The sequence below is a fragment of the Triticum aestivum genome, chromosome 4D, assembly GCF_018294505.1.
Source record: "Triticum aestivum cultivar Chinese Spring chromosome 4D, IWGSC CS RefSeq v2.1, whole genome shotgun sequence".
Lineage (NCBI taxonomy): Eukaryota > Viridiplantae > Streptophyta > Magnoliopsida > Poales > Poaceae > Triticum > Triticum aestivum.
In genome coordinates, this window is record NC_057805.1 from 481,212,432 (window position 1) to 481,231,529 (window position 19,098).

General features: G+C 51.1%; 1 protein-coding gene across 1 annotated transcript; it reads left to right on the top strand.

Annotated features, from left to right (window-relative positions):
- Window positions 1-4,271: 4,271 nt before the first annotated feature.
- LOC123098814 (uncharacterized) lies at window positions 4,272-6,648 on the top strand. The gene is made up of 2 exons (XM_044520890.1): window positions 4,272-5,291; window positions 6,291-6,648. Exons 1-2 carry the CDS (start codon window positions 4,720-4,722, stop codon window positions 6,445-6,447), a joined length of 729 nt encoding a protein of 242 aa, XP_044376825.1. The 5' UTR covers window positions 4,272-4,719; the 3' UTR covers window positions 6,448-6,648.
- The last annotated feature ends 12,450 nt before the right edge of the window (window positions 6,649-19,098 follow it).

Here is a 19,098-nt window from a genome sequence, read left to right on the forward strand (position 1 = left end):
TGTTTCCTTCTGTCCTTCTTCTTCTTTCCTTCTCTTCTTCTTCTTCTTCTTCTTCTTCTTCTTCTTCTTCTTCTTCTTCTTCTTACCTTTCTTCTTCTTCTTTACTTCTCTTCTTCTTCTTCTTCTTCTTCTTCTTCTTCTTCTTCTTTTATTTCTTCCTTATTTTCCTTTTTCCTCTTCTTCTTCTCATCTTCTCCTCTTTTTCTTCTTCTTCTTCTTCTCCCCTCCTCCTCTTCTTCTTCTTCTTCTTCCCCTTCTACATATTCTTCTTTTCTTCTTCTTCTTTTTTCCCATGCACTAAATCTAACACTAACACATATCTAGCACTAAATCTAACACTAACAATTAAACGGCAAAAAAAGAAAAAACAGAAAAATAACGCACCGGAGCCGGCGGGGGCCGGGGCCATGCAGCGCTAGGGTGGCGGTGGCGACGGGGGCCACAGGGCTCCGGCCGGGGCGGTGGAGCTCAGGGGGAGGGGCGGTGAGCGGCGGCGCCGAGCCGGCAGGGAGGCGGGGGCGATGGGGCCGCGGTGGCACCGGGGCGGTGGGGCGGTCGGGCGGCGACGTGGTGGGGCGCCGGGGCGGCGGGGTGGTGGGGCGACGGGGCAAGCGACGGGTGGCGGGGGCGGCGGCGGGTGGCGACGGCGGCGGCGGGCGGCGGGGGCGGCGGTGGGTGGCTCTGGTCGTCGGGGAGGAGAGAGGGAGAGAAACAGAGAGATGGAGGGGCGGGGTGGGGCTCGACCGTTAGTTAGGCTAGTTCTTTGCCGTCCGCCCCACCTTTGTCGTCCGCTTTTTTTTCTCTTTGTCGTCTGCTAGCAGACGGCAAAGAGGGGCCGTTAAGTTTTTTCTAATCAGCTTGTTAGTGGGGGACACCTCTCTCTTTGTCGTCTGCCAGCTGACGGCAAAGATTCTTTGTCGTCCGCTAGCGGACGACAAAGAACTGGCTGATGGCAAAGACCAATTCTTTGCCGTCCATTTTCTGTAAGCGGACGGCAAAGGCAGACGGCAAAGAACTGGCAGACGGCAAATAAGCTAATTCCAGTAGTGGATATGGTTCCAAGAATATCTATCCAGAGGGTCAATTTTCCTTAAGAACTTAGGGGAGATTTTCTTTTTCATAGTTTCCTGAAGGCCTATAAAACCAAGGGAATGGTCTCTTATTAAATCTAAGAAGCAGGTAGTCATCCCCCTCTTCCCTGCTCCTCTACAGTTCCAGAATATGCCATTCATTTGATCATATTATTTTTTTCCCTCCTGGTAATCCTGCTAGGAGGCAATACAGGATTACCCTTTTTTCCTTTTGTAACATCATTATCTTTCTGGCTCATGGTAACAGGCCTGGATATAACCACATTGATTCTTTTTTCTCTTTTTTTCCTGGACCTGACCATAGTAAAACTCTCTTCTTCTATTTCACTTTCATCACCCCATCTCAAATTCAAAGAGGTCTGGTCACCTTTTGCATTAGTTAGCATCAAAGGTTTTTCTAACACAGAATTTAGATTTTCCTTCTCATTCTGAGATTCCATATTACGACATTTTTCAAGTTCTCTAAGCACATCAATGCGAGCAAAATCAGAATCAGGTATATTCACTCCCATCTTAATAGCTCTAAGCATTAAATCAGGGTTAGATAGAGTATCAAAGGAGTTTGAGTTCTGTTGTATACCTTCTAGGTTTCTCTTCTTCACAGCGGCCACCGCTCTGTCATCCATCCTTTCCATTTTACTCTGCACATTACGCAAGCTGAAGCGCAAGTTTTCTTCAGTGACCAGAGGAGGGGTAGGGATCACCTCTTCATCTGCATTTTCCTCAGGTAGCTCCACCCTGTACCCGTTACCCCCCTCGAGATCATCTTGTTTGTATGTTTCCATCAGACCATTCACCTGTGCACATGATTTTACAACATCAGAATAGGTTTTCTGCTCACACCCCCTTTTCTGATGGATGTCAGGGCTAACATTAGTAAGGTTACTCACTTTTTCTTCTTCAAAGCTTTGTTCCTGAGCCAGAGTCTCAAGAAGCAAAGTAGTGTGTAAGGACTCATCTGACTCAAAGCTTTCCTGTGACTCCCAAATAGTGTCAACCCTCTCACCCTTGGAAGTGGAAGGAGCCAGTCCAAGTCCAGGGGAGGGATTGTTCACTCTAGCTCCAGGAGTCCCCTGTTTAACCACCTCTTTTTCCATATTTCTCCCACGGTTCTGAGCAATACTAACAGTATCTTTCTCCCTGTTAGGATCTTTAACCAAGATCTGCTCCACTTCATAGTAAAAATCATAGAAATGTCCCCCCGGGACTGCTTCAGCAACAACAGGAATTTCCTCCACGTTTTTGCAGCCCATTTTTTACCCTAACAGAGTTGGGGAGATGCAGCGTGGCACTGTTAATTTCCAGGGGAACACCCACCAAAGATGTGACAAATGCAAGGTTCCTTTCACTCCTCTTGTCTAGAGGCACATTACTAACTTTCACCCAAGCTACTTCCATCACCCCCTTCACCCCAACAGCAGATGACCACTGTGTGGCATGAATCACAACACCACTTGTTTAAGGGTGACTTTTCCCACATAGCATATTTGAGCCACAGCCCTAGGATTGGGGAATCTCACTACAAACACACCAGGGCCTATAGCATGAGTTGAGCATCTCCAGCCCGTCGCAAGATAGTCACTCAAATCAAGTTCCATCTGGCGAGTGGAAGTTTCCCCCTCAACAATCGTCACAACAATGCTATTGGCCCTCTCTTTCACCTGACTAGCCATGCACGAGTCATGGATATAGTGGAAGCCCTGTCCCTTGGATTGAAATGCACACATGGGGGCGATGCACTCCCAAGGAAGGAACTCGACACAAACAGACGCCAGGTGCCCTAACTTATTGCAACGCTCGCAAAAAGCTTGAGGGCAACGAGCAGGATGATCCTCAGGTGATTTGCATATAGGACACAGATCTGAGTTCTTGGTAGGGTGCACCTGATTTGCTTTCCCGTGGGGACGCTTTTGTGGTGGGGGAGCGTGTTGATCTACGCCGGCATCGCCCGAGCCCGACGAGGCCGGCGTCTTCTGCACCCAGACTCCTCTGTCTTGGATCTCGCGGCGCCTCCCCGCCGCCTCCTCCCACCTGGAAGTCACGTCCGACTCCAACGCGCCCTTGGATGAGTTGGAGTTGGTGTGGCCTCCATCCTCGCCGCGCCTCCATGAGAACTTGCTTCGATCCCCCCACGGCCGTTGCCGCGTCCAGGGATCCGGCCCGACCCGCGCCCAGCTCGTCCTGTGCCGGCCGATTCGCGCCGCTCTCCGTGGTAGCCTCGTTCCCTCCATCGCCTTGGGAGACGAAGCAGCCACAACGGCGAAGGACCGCGTGTCTCCCCCCACTTTGCCTCTCCACCACCCAAACGACTCCAGTGGTTTCGATCTAGGGTTTCTCTCCGCCGACCAGAAGTGGGAGAAAGCAGATTCTAGGTCAAGCACGGGGCGGGGGGCGCTGTTTATACCTCCGACGCGGGGCTGGGGGTGGGAGTGGAGGGCTGGATTTCCCCCCACGTGTCTCTCATCCGCCATTGGCGGGCGGTAGGTGGATCTCGGGCCCGTCCCGAACCGGGTCGGCTCCGTTGTCTTGGTTTTTTCCTCCCGAACCGCCTCGCCTGAAACCGCCGTGGAACACGCCGGATTATTCGCCGGCGGCAGCCAATCGCGCACCCGCGCAAAGTGACACGGGAACGCCACGACGTCGCCGATGTCGACATGCTCCGCCTCGCGTAAGAAGCGCGCATCCACCGCAACACCTTGAGAATCCGATAGGACCAGGCAGAGTGCGTCTCGATGCAGCAGGAGCACGCCGTCGCGAAACGTGAGAGTGCGCGTCGCGAGATCGGCGGCGAAGGAGACCCGCCATCTCACATCCGCGTCGCCGCTGGAGTCGCCGCTCGGTCCGCCGCTCGAGCACGCCATCCCCCAATCTGTAGCTGAAAAATATGACTCCCTTCTGGGTTTGTCGTGTGCTTCTTGTTGTTGCACTGAAGTTCTTTGTACTTCAGACAAATTTAGTAACTGTGAGTGTACCTGAAAAACACTCCTTCAATGACTTCCCAGATGAGAAATCCTTTACAATAATACACATCAAATAAAGTGCCAGCACAAATTGGAGCACTGTAATCACCAGTGCATCTGTGGACACTGGTTTCTTGTGTGCAATGTGGCCAGAGGACGCGCATCAGATGCACCTATGGACGCACCCGTTGGAGCTTCTTCTTCTCACATGACCGACCGACCGGGCGCTAGCTAGCTTTTGGACTTTGCTCGTCGTTGCTTCTAGAGCGCAAAGACTTCCATGCTTGCAACCCAAGGCACTCGGATGCTTTCGCTTTCAGTCTCACCGAGCCGGAGCCAGAGCTCGTAGCAAAGCTGACACCTTCGCCTTCTAGTAGATCGATCCCAGCGTATCCGCCGCGGTCACCATCGGCAGATCACGAGGCCCCCCTGTGGCCCGGGTCCATACGCGTACGCGCGTCGTCGTCTCCATACGCTCGCCATCACCGCCTTTCCCTCCTCCCCGGCCTCCTCCTCAAGTACCAAATCGGCCGTCGCGCTCTCCACCACCACAGCCACCTCCCCCTCCTCCTCCTTGCACCGTCGCGTCAATCACGTAGCCGAGTCGACGTCGACGACGCGCGCGCCCACCCACAAGTGCGTCGGCCTCTCGCGCTCGCGCCGGCGCCATGCTGCAGGCGGGCTCGGAGCGGGCGGCGCCGCTCCCGGGCGCGGCGAGGCTGTGGGTGCCGGGGATGAGCCCCGTGGTGCCGGACGCTGGGGCGGGCGCGTCGGCCAGGGCGCGGGAGATCGCGCGGAGGCGGGAGGAGATGCTCGGCATGCTGCGCGACCTCCCCGAGGCCGAGTACGAGCTCTCCCTCACCGACCTCGTCGACAAGACCGCCGCGGCCGGGGCCAACAACGGCTGTGCGGCGCCGCTGCCGACCGAGAGGAAGGAGGCGAGCCCGAGCCCCAGCCCCAGCCCCTTGGGTCTGGCCGAGCGGTCCGCGTCCGGCGGGCAGGCCGAGCAGCAGCAGGCGGCGAGGACGACGGAGAGGAAGGGCTCCGCCTCCGCGAGGCGGCGCGGGGACGGCGGGAGCGGGAGCGGCCTCCGCAGCAGCAGCGACGGCGTCCTGCTCAACTTCTACATGCCGCGCTCCTTCACCCGCAGCTTCACCGCGCCGCGCCCCGCCCGCACCCCCTCCTTCTCCAACTCCGGCCGGGCCGCCAGCGCCATCGTCCCCGAAGACTGCAACAAGAGGTACTACTAATCCATTGACCAGTGTAGACCATACGCTCCCTGAACATTCCATTTCGATGCCATGGATTCTCGATCGATCGACCGGTGCGGTTAACTGCGGATCAATCACCACTTTTAATTACCAGAGTACGGCAGGGTGAACAAATTCATCCAAACACGGACGGACACAAAACCCCTCCATATCAACCTCGAATTCTCGATAAATAAGTTGGCCTATACAAAATCCCTCGTCGTGCTCTCGTTTGTCTAGTAATTGTGGATAATCATTACCACTCGATCGACGCGGTGGTGTATACTCTACCTAGTCATGCATAGGAATTAGGAACAAACAAACAATGAAGCATACATCAATCTCTCTGTTTCAGTGTTGACTGGCCGGCCAAATCAGGGCCGGCACGGCACGTCGGCACGCACGACAATTCCGAGGCGAATGTATGGGTAGATAGATAGATGCTGGGCACGTCAGTCATGGTGCATAGTCGAGGCGGTCAGGCAGTGCTGCTGATTTGTCCGCTCACCGACTGAAAATTATATCCTATTAGTTGCAGCTGTGAGGCGTTTGCAACTAGCTAGCTAATTAGCTTGATCCATTATACCCATACATCTGTGCGCCATAGGAGCTAGCTGATCGTGACACAGCCAGCCAACCACATGAGCGTGACCTGCCTGCTGCTGGGTGCAGTTCGCTTGCAGCTGCAGGTGTCGTGCTGAGCAGTGCAATCTGATTACTACTCTAATTACTACGTACTCCCTTAACTAAAACTTACTATGGATCGAAGAGAGTAGCACTTAATTAGAAGAATATCTTTAACCGTCAAAAAAAAATTAGAAGAATATCTGATCGTGCTAAGGAAGAAAATCTAATATGCGAATCCAGCGTAAATCTACTTTTGCGTGGAGAAAATCTGCACTTTCATCATGGCTTGCTTTCTTAATAACAGTCAGTGCGATGCTAAGCAGACTGATATGTATAGTCTAATATTGTGCGTGGTGGTGCAGGGAGAGAGACGGCGACACGGTCAGGTGCTGGCCGCTGCCGTGGGACCGGCGGTGGCGCAAGTCGAGCCGGCGGCGGCAAGACCCCGCCGCAACGTCCGGCGAGTTGTCGGCCATGCTGACGGCGGCGGACCACCCTGCTCCCGCGGACAAAGTCTGAAGACCTTTTCTTAGGTATCTATACAGTATGAGAAAAGAAGACAGGTCTGGCTGGGAGAAAAAGAAGACAGATCTACGGTACCAACTACTGGATGTGCACTCGATGCACACAAAAAAAAAACTACTGGATGTGCACGCGCGTTTCTGCGGTTCTGTACATACTACTTACTTCACACGCAATACTGTCTGGATGTTTTTAGTTTGTATGAGTGCGTTATAGGAGTACTACCATGGACTCCGTATATCTCGAGAACTAATTGCGTGTATAGAACAAAGGTGCTAGCTTTCCCAGGAAAAGCGATCTAGCTTTCCCAGGAAAAGCGATCTAGCTTTCCGCCGCCAGGGACTCGTGCTCCGCTGCGTTCTCTGGTGGCTCCCCTTCGTCGACGACCTCGGTCGTCGGCGGTGAGGGGGATCGCCGGTTTCACACGTGTAGATAATTTTAGACCAAAATAGCTTAGTTCTTTTAGGTTTTTCATCATCTTGGCTTCGGCGATGGCGGCGCTGAATAAGATTTCTTCAGATCCTACTTCGATGAGACGATTGGTCCTATCGTTGGGATGGATTTGGAATCCAGTCTGTTCAAGTAAGGATGGTGTGGCAGCGGCGGCATCCTCATGGTGGACATGTGTCCTTGGGCTCCGTCGTTGCGACGGCGTCTGCTCCAGCGTCGGCGCGGAGCTTGGGAGGTAGTCCAGGAGTGGATGCAGATTGTGGTCTGCATCGACGACATCTAGCAGACGGAATTTGTGTTAGGTTCGTGGTTGATTGATGGCAGGTGTGATTTCCTCCTTCGGCGTTATAGTCATGGTGGGTTGTCAGATCTGGAGTTTGATAGCGTGTCCGGAGTGTTGTCCCGGTCTGATTCGTTTAACGGCAATGGCTTCACTTTTTGGGGGGGGGGGAGGGGGGGCACCTTCAAGGTCCGAAAAGCTGCATATCAGTGATGGAGCCGCGTCGAGCTCGGGTGAGGAGGTGATACGTCATTCTATTCTTCGGTGGCTGTCGTGGTGGTGCCGGAGGCAGGTGATGGACGTTGGTGTCAAACTCACAGATGTTCTGCTGTCTTTTCGGTTTTGTCATGTCGATCCTTACGTGACTTGTACTTTGATCTTTATCATATGAATGAGACACGTATTACCATGAAAAAAATATCTAGGGCTGCGCTGCTTTATCAGCCGTGTGTTGTCCCCGTTATCACTTTTGCCAGGCATATTTTTCTTTTTTCGAAACAGAGGTATAAGATTTGCTTCATCTGCTAGATAAGGAGAAAATGAGGGAAATGCATTGAGCACCCAGGTGTCACGCACCCCTATATGAAAGTAGCATTGAAAGAATATCAGAAAAAGTTCCATAAAAATTCAAAATTTTGGATCAAACATGGGTCCCCGTTGCACACATGTGTTCATTTTCGTGGAAAATGGGTGCCCGTGGTATCCGCGGCGCTGGAACTGAACACCGCAGTTTCAGTTGTGACTCACGATACATCCATTTTTTTCTATACATACGATTTTTTGGTCTTTTTTTACTAACATTACCACGGGCACCCATTCTCCGCGAAACTGAACACGGGTGCACAAAGGGCGCCCTTGTTTCATATCCGAAAATTTCATATTTAAAAACATCCTGATATGTTTTTAATGCTATATCATCTAGGGGCGTGTGGCACCAGAGAGCCACAAATCATCTTCCAGTTTGTTTTGCAAGTGATCCAGAAGCACAACATTGTAGAAATTATGGTGGAAGCGTTCTACCCTCTCGAGAGAGGGCCGTGGGTATTTATTGATAACGATGGGGCTTATCCCATGAGCGCATACATAACTTGGAGTACAAGAGAGAATAGATAGAGATGAGAAGGTTTAAACTAGATACTAGTATATCTCTAACTAACTAACTCTATACCAGAATCATATGCGCCGGCCCATAGGCCTACATGAGATATTTCAACACACACCCTTAATCACAACTTGATCAAGTTGAGATTACGTCTAAATTTCTCAAAGCTCCTTGTAGGCAACGCCTTGGTGAAGCCATCTGCAATCTGATCTCCAGAATGAATAAACCGAACGTCCAACTCCTTGTTGGCAACACGTTCTCTGACAAAGTGAAAATCTATCTCAATATGTTTTGTTCTGGCATGAAACACCGGATTAGCAGAAAGATAAGTGGCACCAAGGTTACACATCATTAACAAGGAGCTTGCATTTGAACCGCTCCAAGTTCCTTCAGCAAGGATTGAAGCCAGATAATTTCTGTAGTAGCATTAGCCAGTGCCTTATACTCAGCTTCTGTACTAGACCTGGAGATAGTAGCCTGTTTCTTTGCACACCATGATATCAAATTTGGACCAAGAAAGACTGCAAAACCACCTGTGGACCGTCTGTCATCAACACTGCCAGCCCAGTCAGCATCAGTAAACGCACTGACAAGTGTGGATTGAGACTTACTGAATATTAATCCAACATTTACTGTATACTTCACATATCTCAAAATATGTTTAGCTGCAGTCCAGTGCGAGGTGGTAGGTGCATGCAAAAACTGACATACCTTGTTTACAGCAAAGGATAAATCTAGTCTAGTAAGAGTTAGGTATTGAAGTGCACCAATCATACTTCTGTACCGAGTACTATCTTCCTGACTTAGGATCTCACCTTCATACAAGGAAAGTTTCTCTGAACTAGATAATGGAGTTGGCGAAGGCTTGCAATCCTGAATTCGAACCCTTTTCAAGAGATCATTAGCATATTTTTCCTGAGACAAGACAATACCATCTTTGTTCCTCTTGACTTCAATGCCGAGAAAGAAGTTTAGATCTCCCAAGTCCTTCAAGGCAAACTCAGAGCCCAGGTCCTTTAGGAGTGCTGTCACTGCTTCATCAGATGAGCTTGCAATGATGATATCGTCAACATATATGAGCATCTACATTGTTATTTTGGACTTGTTGAAAATAAACAATGAAATATCATACTTGGAAGGAACAAAGCCAATAGCTTGCAACTTCATACTCAAGCGATGATACCATGCTCTCGGGGCCTGTTTCAGACCATAAAGGGCCTTATCAAGTTTACACACATGAAAAGGTGCATTCTTGTTTTCAAACCCAGGTGGTTGTTTCATGTAAACCTCCTCTTCCAGAACACCATGCAAAAACGCGTTCTGCACGTCCAATTGTCGTAGGCTCCATCCCCTAGACACAGCAACAGATAAAACCAATCTGATAGTAGCAGCTTTAACAACCGGACTAAAGGTGTCCTCGTAATCTATTCCATATCTCTGTTTAAAGCCTTTTGCCACTAGTCTGGCCTTATATCTATCAACCGTGCCATCTGCTTTCCTTTTAATTTTATAAACCCACTTACATTCTATCAAATTCTTACCTTGACCACGTGGAACCAAGTGCCATGTCTCTTTTTCCTCAAGGCCATATATTCTTCTTCCATGGCCTTCTTCCATTTGGGGTCTGTTAAGGCTTCATCAACCGAACGTGGCTCTCCTGTTGTACAGGTTAAACCAAATTTCAAAATATTTTTGTAATTGACAGGCTGAATTTTTCCTGTTTGAAGTCGCGTGCTGGTGCGTGTAGCGCCCCCTGGTCCGGGTGCAGAAGATCCCACACCCGACCGTGCAGGCCTGCGTGGTGGCGATCCCGAGGGAGATCCGTCGTCAGGCACATCAGGACCCGATGGAGATCCCCGACCGGACTGGACAGGCGAGGCAGCCACCACAGCGCCACCTGACGAACCAGCAACCGCGTCGCCATCTGGCGCGGCTTCGTCTGCATGCGCGGAGGGACCCACCACAGGCGCGTGAGTGGGGGACAGCCGTGGGCCCGCAGCACGCGTGGTGGGTGGAGAGTGGCACGCTTCAGCTCCGCGTGGGCCGTTGCCGCCTGTGCGTCTCGAGGCCGAGGCGGAATCATGCCGTGTTGGCGGCGGCGTATCTGCATGGGATCGCTCGCCTACGGATCCCAAGGCATGCACAGGCGAATCGTCCTCGTGTCGCGTGCATTCGTCCTCTTCTGGAACATGAAATATGGGCTGATATGCACTGTTTTGAGCACCATTTTCTGCACCAAAAATTCCTGTACTTTCTGCATCATCAACAGGATTAGTTTGAGAATTATTCATGTGATCAGTAGTATTATTTCCCCCTTGATCTAAGCCGGAAAGATGAGCAGGAAGAAGGAGAATTTCCTTTTGTAAGAGAGCGCCGGCGTTGGGATGGAGATCTCTGAAAGGAAAAATTGTCTCATCGAAAACGACATCACGGGAGATATATACCCGACCGGTGGAAACATCAAGGCACTTGACACCTTTGTGTTGGGGGCTATACCCGATGAACACACACTGTTTGGACCAGAAAGAGAGTTTTCTTGAATTATATGGCCGTAAGTTGGGCCAACACGCACACCCAAAAACACGGAGAGAAGCATAGCTTGGTGTAGTGTGTAGGAGACGTTCGGTGGGTGTTTCAAAATTGATAACTCGACTGGGCAGAATGTTTATAAGATGAGTGGTAGTGAGAAAAGCTTCATCCCAGAACTTGAGAGGCATAGATGCATTCGCAAGTAGGGACAAACCAATCTCAACGATATGTCTGTGCTTACGTTCTGCCGAGCCATTCTGTTGATGCGCATGAGGGCAAGAAACATGGTGAGAAATCCCTAATCTTTGGAAGAAAGGGTTCAATTTTTCATACTCACCACCCCAGTCTGACTGAATTGAGATAATCTTACTATTGAATTTTCGTTCAACTAGTGCTTGGAAATTTTGGAAGACTTGAAACACATCAGATTTATTCTTGATAAGATAGATCCAAGTATACTTGCTATAATCATCGATAAAGCTTACATAATACTTGTGTCTACCAACAGAAAGAGGTGCTTGCCCCCATACATCAGAAAATATGAGTTCTAATGGTTTGGAAGAAACACTAGTTGACACAGGGTAAGGAAGCTGATGACTTTTTCCTTTCTGACACGAATCACAAACTGTTTCATTGCTAGGCTCACCAACAAAAGGGAGCTTATTTTTCCTAAGAACACGATGAACAATAGTAAAAGAAGGATGCCCTAGACGATCATGCCACCTTGCCGAAGATAATGTGGTGACACCAAGACCTTGTTTATTGGAACTCCTAACACGGGGAATCAACGGATATAGCCCACCAACGCATCTACCTCTGTAGAGAATTCTCCTCGTTGCTTGGTCCTTAATCAAGAAGAAAAAGGGATGAAACTCAAGAAAAACATGATTGTCCAAAGCAATATGATGAACGGAAAGGAGATTTGTTCTAGCATGAGGTGAATAAAGAATTTTTTTAAGGTGAATAGGTCGGCTAGAGGTATGTAATACTGACTGACCAACATGATCTATTCTCATACCTGTCCCGTTTGCGCCATGGATCTGATCTTGCCCGCGATACTTGTCATGAACAGTCAGCTTCTCCAGCTCTCCTGTGAGGTGGTCGGTCGCCCCACTGTCGATGTACCAGTTTGTATCCACCCCGTATTGGGCAGCAGCAGCAACTTTTCTTCTAGTGCATCATCATCGAACCTGTACCAGCAATCTTTGGCACTATGGCCAAACTTACCACAGATCTGGCACTGGATGGGATCATTCCCCCTTGCATTGTTGTTGCCGGGTGCAGGGCCACCGGGGCCTCCTGGACCACCGGGACCGCCTGGTGCACCGCCTGATCGGGCGCCCTTGTTGTTGTTGTAGAAAGGACGCCCGCCGCCGCCCTACTTCTTCTTGTAGCCACCGTACCCGCCACCGTTTGGCTTCTGCTGCTGCTTGCCGCGAGGAGGTGGCGGACCACCACGACGTGCGGCTGTGTTAGCAGAGGACTTGAATCCTCCGCCGCCGGTGCCACCCGTGAAGAGCTCACTCGCTGATCAAAGTTGCAGATTTGCGAGTAGAGGAGGTCGACAGTGACTGGTTCGGTGCGGGCGTCCAGGGCTGAGACCACATAGTTGTAGTCGAGGTCCAGCCCCGCGACAATGAACGAGACGAGTTCATCTTCCTCCAGTGGCTTCCCGGCCGCAGCAAGTTCATCGGCGAAGCCTCGCATCCGGGAGAAGTACGCCGCAGCAGATTGGGTACCTTTCTGAGCATTGGCAAGGGAGATGCGAAGGTTATTGATGCGTGAACGGGAGTGTGAAGCAAACATGATACCGAGGCTTGTCCAGAGTGCGTGAGCAGTCCGGATGGAGGCGACGGAGACGAGCACATCTCTTGTCAGATTGTTCAAGATGTGCCCGAGGACCTGCTGGTCCTGCCTGACCCATGCATCATATGCTGGGTTTTGGATCGTCTCCTCCTTGCCATCCTTGTCCTTGACGACGGCGAGCTTCTCTGGCGTGGTGATGGAGCCGTCGAGGTAGCCATAGAGCCCTGCGCCGAGGAAGTGGGGGAGGATCTGCGCCCTCCACAGAAGATAGTTCTCCCTGGTCAGCTTCTCCGAGACCTGAGAACCGAGGCCGGAACCAGCTGGGGTTGATGATGAAGACGCCATTGGGTTTTGGTGTAGATGGGATTTTTCTAGGGTTCAGAACGTGGAGGAAGAGGATGCTCTGATTACCATGTAGAAATTATGGTGGAAGCGTTCTACCCTCTCGAGAGAGGGCCGCGGGTATTTATTGATAACGATGGGGCTTATCCCATGAGCGCATACATAACTTGGAGTACAAGAGAGAATAGATAGAGATGAGAAGGTTTAAACTAGATACTAGTATATCTCTAATTAACTAACTGTATACCAGAATCATATGCGCCGGCCCATAGGCCTACATGAGATATTTCAACAAACATCACAACTACTTGCGCGACAATACTTCCTAGTAGTTTCTTAGCACCCTCGGTAACCCAAAGTTTAGCCTCATCAACAACAAGTTTTAGGAGAATTGGCGGCGATGCACTGTTGTGGCGGAAAACACGAGTTTCTCTCATTTCAGGTTGTCCAAGAGACGAGCTTGGTGAGGGAGGTCATAGCTTGCCTATTGGGATTTCGCATGACAGGTCTCTTATCCAACCAATCCTTGACAGACTCCTCTAAGTGGCACATGGAGGTGTCCATGTACACAAGCTCAAGCTTCTTGATGACTGGTCTTCAAAGCCTAATAGTGCAGCAGCACTTGAAGAAAAGGTGAGCATCCGTTTCTTGCTCCCTTTTGCAAAGAGGACAAAGATCGCAATTTGCCCAACCATACCTCTCCAATCGATCGGCGGTTCAAATTCCATCTTGCAAAGCCGACCATGCAAAGAATTTGACCTTCGAAGTCGACCATACTAGGTGTGTGCCGTGGGTGTTGGCCTTCCGGCGTTTAATGTGTATTGTGGTTCTTCGGGCTTAGTCTAGCTAGGTGTTGTTTAGCTTTTCATCCGATTTTCCTCAATAAACCAAGTAACCCGTTTTTCCTTTCTGTTTTGGCACTCACCTTTATGCAATGTATTTCTGCTTTGGGGATGTTCTTGTAATCAAGGCTTTGCTGTTGTTGTTGTTGTTGTTGTTGTTGTTGTTGTTTTAGATGTTCTTCTAATCAATGGAATTGGCTACTCTCCAAGCAACGTATGAAAAAGTTACATCCTGCTTTGTTTGCTTACCAATTGCCAATTGTAACATCCCCAGCATCACACTACAGTAATCCCTTATGATCAGTGCCAAGTCATCTTGTTTTACAAAGCTTAATCATGTTGGGATGATATCTCAACTCAAGTCCCTTCTCTGAGTTCTATTCAAATTCAAAGTGAAATTTGAAGTTGCACAAAACTTGCTAGAAAAATGTTCATCATTTAGCCAAAATTCCATAACATTTAATTGTTAAGGAAAACAACATCACCATTGAGCTAAGATGGACAGTAGCAATTATTTCACTTCAACTTCAGCATTTTTTAATGTCATTTTAATTGTGAAAAATGTAAATGACATTCCCTAGCCTCCAAACTTTTTGTGGCACTGGCTAAAAATGCCTTGGATTTTATGGGCCCAGTTCCATAATTTATTTAAGATATTTGGATGCCCAATTAACTTCCTTTCTGTCTCTGTTTATTAAACAAAAAGAGAAAAGGGAAAGTAGAGGGGAGAGAAAGCCCCTGCCCCACTTGGGCTTCGACCCACCCAGCCAACCGACCCAGCCCAGCCAGCCCAACTCCCCCTCCCCGGTCGTCTCCCCAGTTCCAGCGACCGCATCGCTACAGGGGCGAGACCCCGCCGGATCACCTCGCCGGCATCGCCGCGAGAGGATAAGGCCTCCACCTCCCGCGACGCCTCGGGCACCTCCCCTCCACTCACTCGCCCCCTCGCTCTCCCTCTCACCCGGTTCGTCGTCCCTCCCCCTCTCAAACGACCTCGCCCGATCCCGGAGTATCCGCGCTCGCCGTCGTCAAGCCACTGCCACCGGCCACCCCGGGCTGCGTCACGGCATCCAGGCGCCTCGCCGCCGTCGTTTACTTCGTCTCCACCCTCGAGCTCGTCGCTAGGCCTTCGTCAAGCTCGCCTTCGGCCTCTTCTTCCCCCGCCATGGCGCCGCACCTCGTCGCTCGATCTGCGCATCTCGGCCACCCACGTCGTCCCCGAGCACCCCTTTTGGCCCCGCTGTGAGCCCCTCTTCTTCTCCCCTCACTCCCCTGGCCTCTTGCGCTACCATAGCCACCGCGCCGCCATGGCCGAGCTTGGCTCCGCCGAGCAGCTGGCCGCCGTCGTTGCCATGCTCGCCTGAGCACGGGAACGTGCTCAGTGCAGCCCGCCGAGGCCGCCCGTGCCGCTTTCCCACCTCGTCGACCCCCGTAGCGCGATCCCGACGAGGTCCCGAACGCCACCACCGCCTCCACTCGTCGCCGACGCCGTTTCCGGCAGCTCCAGCTCCGACCGGCCTCACCACGCGACGCGGCGGGATCTCCTCGTTCGAACGCGCCAAGTCCCAGGCCAAAAGACCCCATGTGCACGATTCCCGGCGAAGTCCGGCAAGCCCCGCCGCTGTTTTGGTCGCCGGCGGCGAAACCCCGCCGCCGCCGATGTGGCACACCTGGGGCCCGCCTCTGGGTCACTGCCCGTGGGCCCCCTGGCCCCAGTTGACCACGTTGACCGTGGTCAACTGTGCTGACTGGGCACACAGTGTCACTGACACGCGGGCCCCATCGCATATTTTGTTAAATAAACGTTTTTCTAAATAAAAATGATTAGTTAAGCTAAATAGTCACTGACATGTGGGGCCCAGCTGTTAATTAACCTCTTTTTAGTTAGTTTAAAGTTATGTTAATCCACTGTCTATGACAGGTGGGGCCCACTGGTCAGTTTGACCAGTCAGCGGGTCTGTTGACCTGCTGATGTCATGCTGACACTCTGCTGATGTCATAATTCCTTTTCTGTTAATATTAATAATTCCAGAAAATACTTTAATCTTTAAAAATTCATAGAAAATAAACCGTAGCTCGGATGAAAATGTTTTCTATATGAAAGTTGCTCAGAAAAATCCAACGAATCCGAATACGCGGTCCGTTCATCTGTCACATGCCCTTAGCATGCTGAACATGGAACATTCCCCCTCCGGTCATCTGTCTGACACAGGTCCGGAACCGGGAACACCTTCCCGGTTGAATTCCCCCTTCACCTATATCGTGTAGCCATACGTTAGGCCACACCCGGCACATCATATTGCCACGTTATGCTTTGTGATGCTATGTTTGCTTTATATTTACTGTTTCTTCCCCCTCTTCTCTCTGGTAGACCCCAAGACCGATGCTGCCCCTATGATCGACTACGTCGACGACGACCCCTCCTTGCAAGAGCAACCAGGCAAGCCCCCCCCTTTGATCATCCCGATATCGCCCATTCCATTCTCTCATGCTTGCATTAGATTTCGCTACTGTTATTGTTTGCTCCTATTCTGATGCATACCCTCTTTGTAACCTGCTCATTGTACCCTGCCTGCTTATCCTAAAACTGCTTAGTATAGGTTGGTTAGTGATCCATCAGTGACCCCCACCTTGTCCTTGTTGCCCCTGCTTCATCATTGAAGACCCGATCTACGGGATCGAAGACCAGGCCCCGGCACCGCACATCACTTTCCCCTTAGTTGCTCGACACTACTGGGTTACTATCGAGTGCCGAGGGTGAGACCTCTACAGCACTTCTGATGTTAACCCTGTAGTGTAGCTATTCGGTCATGGTCATCGAGGGTGATTCTGCCTTAACCACTTCCGATACGACTCTGTCGTGCAACCCCTCAAGTGTGAACCTCGGGGGTGATTCCTCTTACGTTCACCTTGATGATTACATCAAGTGGAATCCGTCAAGGGTGATTCCTCAGGTTTTCCTCTTGGTGTTAGACACACGGTTACTATGGTTACTATGACTTTACACTGAACCATGTTACTAAAGACGGGTCGACCCTGAGGGGTACCCGCGCGAGCATAATTGCGAGTGATGTGGAGTCGGGTTGACCTGGAAGGTGCCCGCGAGATAATTACGAGGCGTGGCCGGGCATTCCTAGCCCTTGCCGCAAGTCCTCGAGACGGGGCGACGGGGTCACATCTTTCGTGAGTCTCTGCTTGTTACCGCGCGTTCCTAATCCACTACGATGTGGATATTCTATCCGAGGGGCCTCTGGCCTGATAGCACTAACCATCACGTCCACTACGATGTGGATATTTGATCCGAGGGGCCTCTGGCCTGATAGCACTAACCATCACGTGGGCATAGTATGGGCGTTCTGCGTCGTATGCATCAGCCGAAGCTTAATAGACGTCATGCGACTGAGCGGCGCGCGCCGGGTTGGACTGGTAAGCTCCCGCCTTTTTTAAGTAGGTAGCTAGGTCTGCTCACCGGCCGCCCACGCAACGTGCAGGAGTTCCCGGGGCGATGGCCCATGACCCCTGGGGCATAGGTTTAGTCCGGCGTGCTTGACCTCTCTATTAAGCCTAGGTCGGGTTGCGGCGTATTGTTTGGCCGAGGCCGGGCATGACCCAGGAAAGTGTGTCCGGCCGGAGTTAATCGAGCGTGGTGGGTAAGTTGGTGCACCCCTGCAGGGAAGAAAACATCTATCGATAGCATGTCCTACGGTAACGGAAACTTGGAGTTGTATCCCGATCGATACAACTAGAACTGGATACTTGAGATGAGACATGGATATGAGAATTGGATTATGATTGGAACTGGATAGTATGGCTCTGGGATTGCTTTCTCGCAGGGAGTCAAGAAAGGATCTCTGGCCGAGGTTGATAACACTTCTACTACTTTACTTTATGCTATCCTACTCCCTCCGGTTGCTGCAAGATGGTGGTTTCCAGAAGATGCTAGTCTTCGATAGGCTTGGCTTTCCCCTTCTCTTCTGGCATTCTGCAGTCCAGTCCACAGATACAACCCTTTTCATTGATATCGTTGCATACGTAGTGTAGATCCTTGCTTGCGAGTACTTTGGATGAGTACTCACGGTTGCTTTGCTTCCCGTTTTCCCCCTTTCTTCTTCTTTCCGGTTGATGCAACCAGATGGTGGAGCCCAGGATCCAGACGACACCACCGATGACTACTACTACCCCGAGGGTGCTTACTACTACGTGGAGACCGCCGACGGTCAGGAGTAGTTAGGAGGCTCCCAGGCAGGAGGCCTTGCCTTTTCGATCGTTGTTGTTTTTGTGCCAGCCTTCTTAAGGCAAACTTGTCTAACTTATGTCTGTACTCAGATATTGTTGCTTCCGCTGACTCTTGAGTATTCGAGCTGATGTATTCGAGCCCTCGAGGCCCCTGGCTTGTAATATAAAGCTTGTATTATTCTAATTTGTGTCTAGAGTTGTGTTGTGATATCTTCCCGTAAGTCCTTGATCTTGATTGTACACATTTGCGTGTATGATTAGTGTACGATTGAATCGAGGGCGTCACACCAATGCGGTGCTAAGAAGGCTAAAAGAGTCTAATATTGTGCGTCGTGTGAGGTGTTGGCCACTGTCGTGGCGGGAGTCGAGTCAGCGGTGGCGAGCCTGGAGGGGGCAAAGCACTTTGCCCCTGCAAACTGAAGACTTGGTGAGGCTCTAAACAGAGGCCTGCCACAGATTCTTCTTATGAAGAAAATGGAAGAGAGATATGGACCACTGATGTACGTATGTGTCTCGTTCATATCAAAAAGAACATAGTATAAGCCACATACACACCAACGTGGCAAAACTGAAAGGAAAACGTTCCCGCATCGGTCGCATCACGGGCGTGGGATCAAAAGAGATCATGCCGGCCATGAGGGGTCACAAGCTGGCCCTCTTTTTTTGTGGGGCCCAAGGCTGCTCTCTACCTTATCTCTTCTTTTCCCTACCTTATCCTCTCTCGTGTCGCCCTCCTCCTCTCATCCTTTCCTCTTCACCCCTGTCGCTCTCTTCCTCCATGGCTCCTCTCCATGCGTCAATGCCCCTGCCGCCATTTTTGTCTTCTCGTCCTAGTCCCTCCTTCGTAGCACCATGCCCATGGATTCCCTCCTCTAGTCCTCTGTACATGTATGCCCGTGCCCCCATGGTGTCGATGGCGCTACGAGAAAGCTCCCTGGGTGTCAATGGTGTTGCTTGCATGGGACGCGTGGCGGTGGCGCGAGGCCGTTGGCGTCGCCGTGAGCGGAACACCACTGCTACGACCAACAGTCCACGATGCTGCAACCAGCGCCCTACGTTGC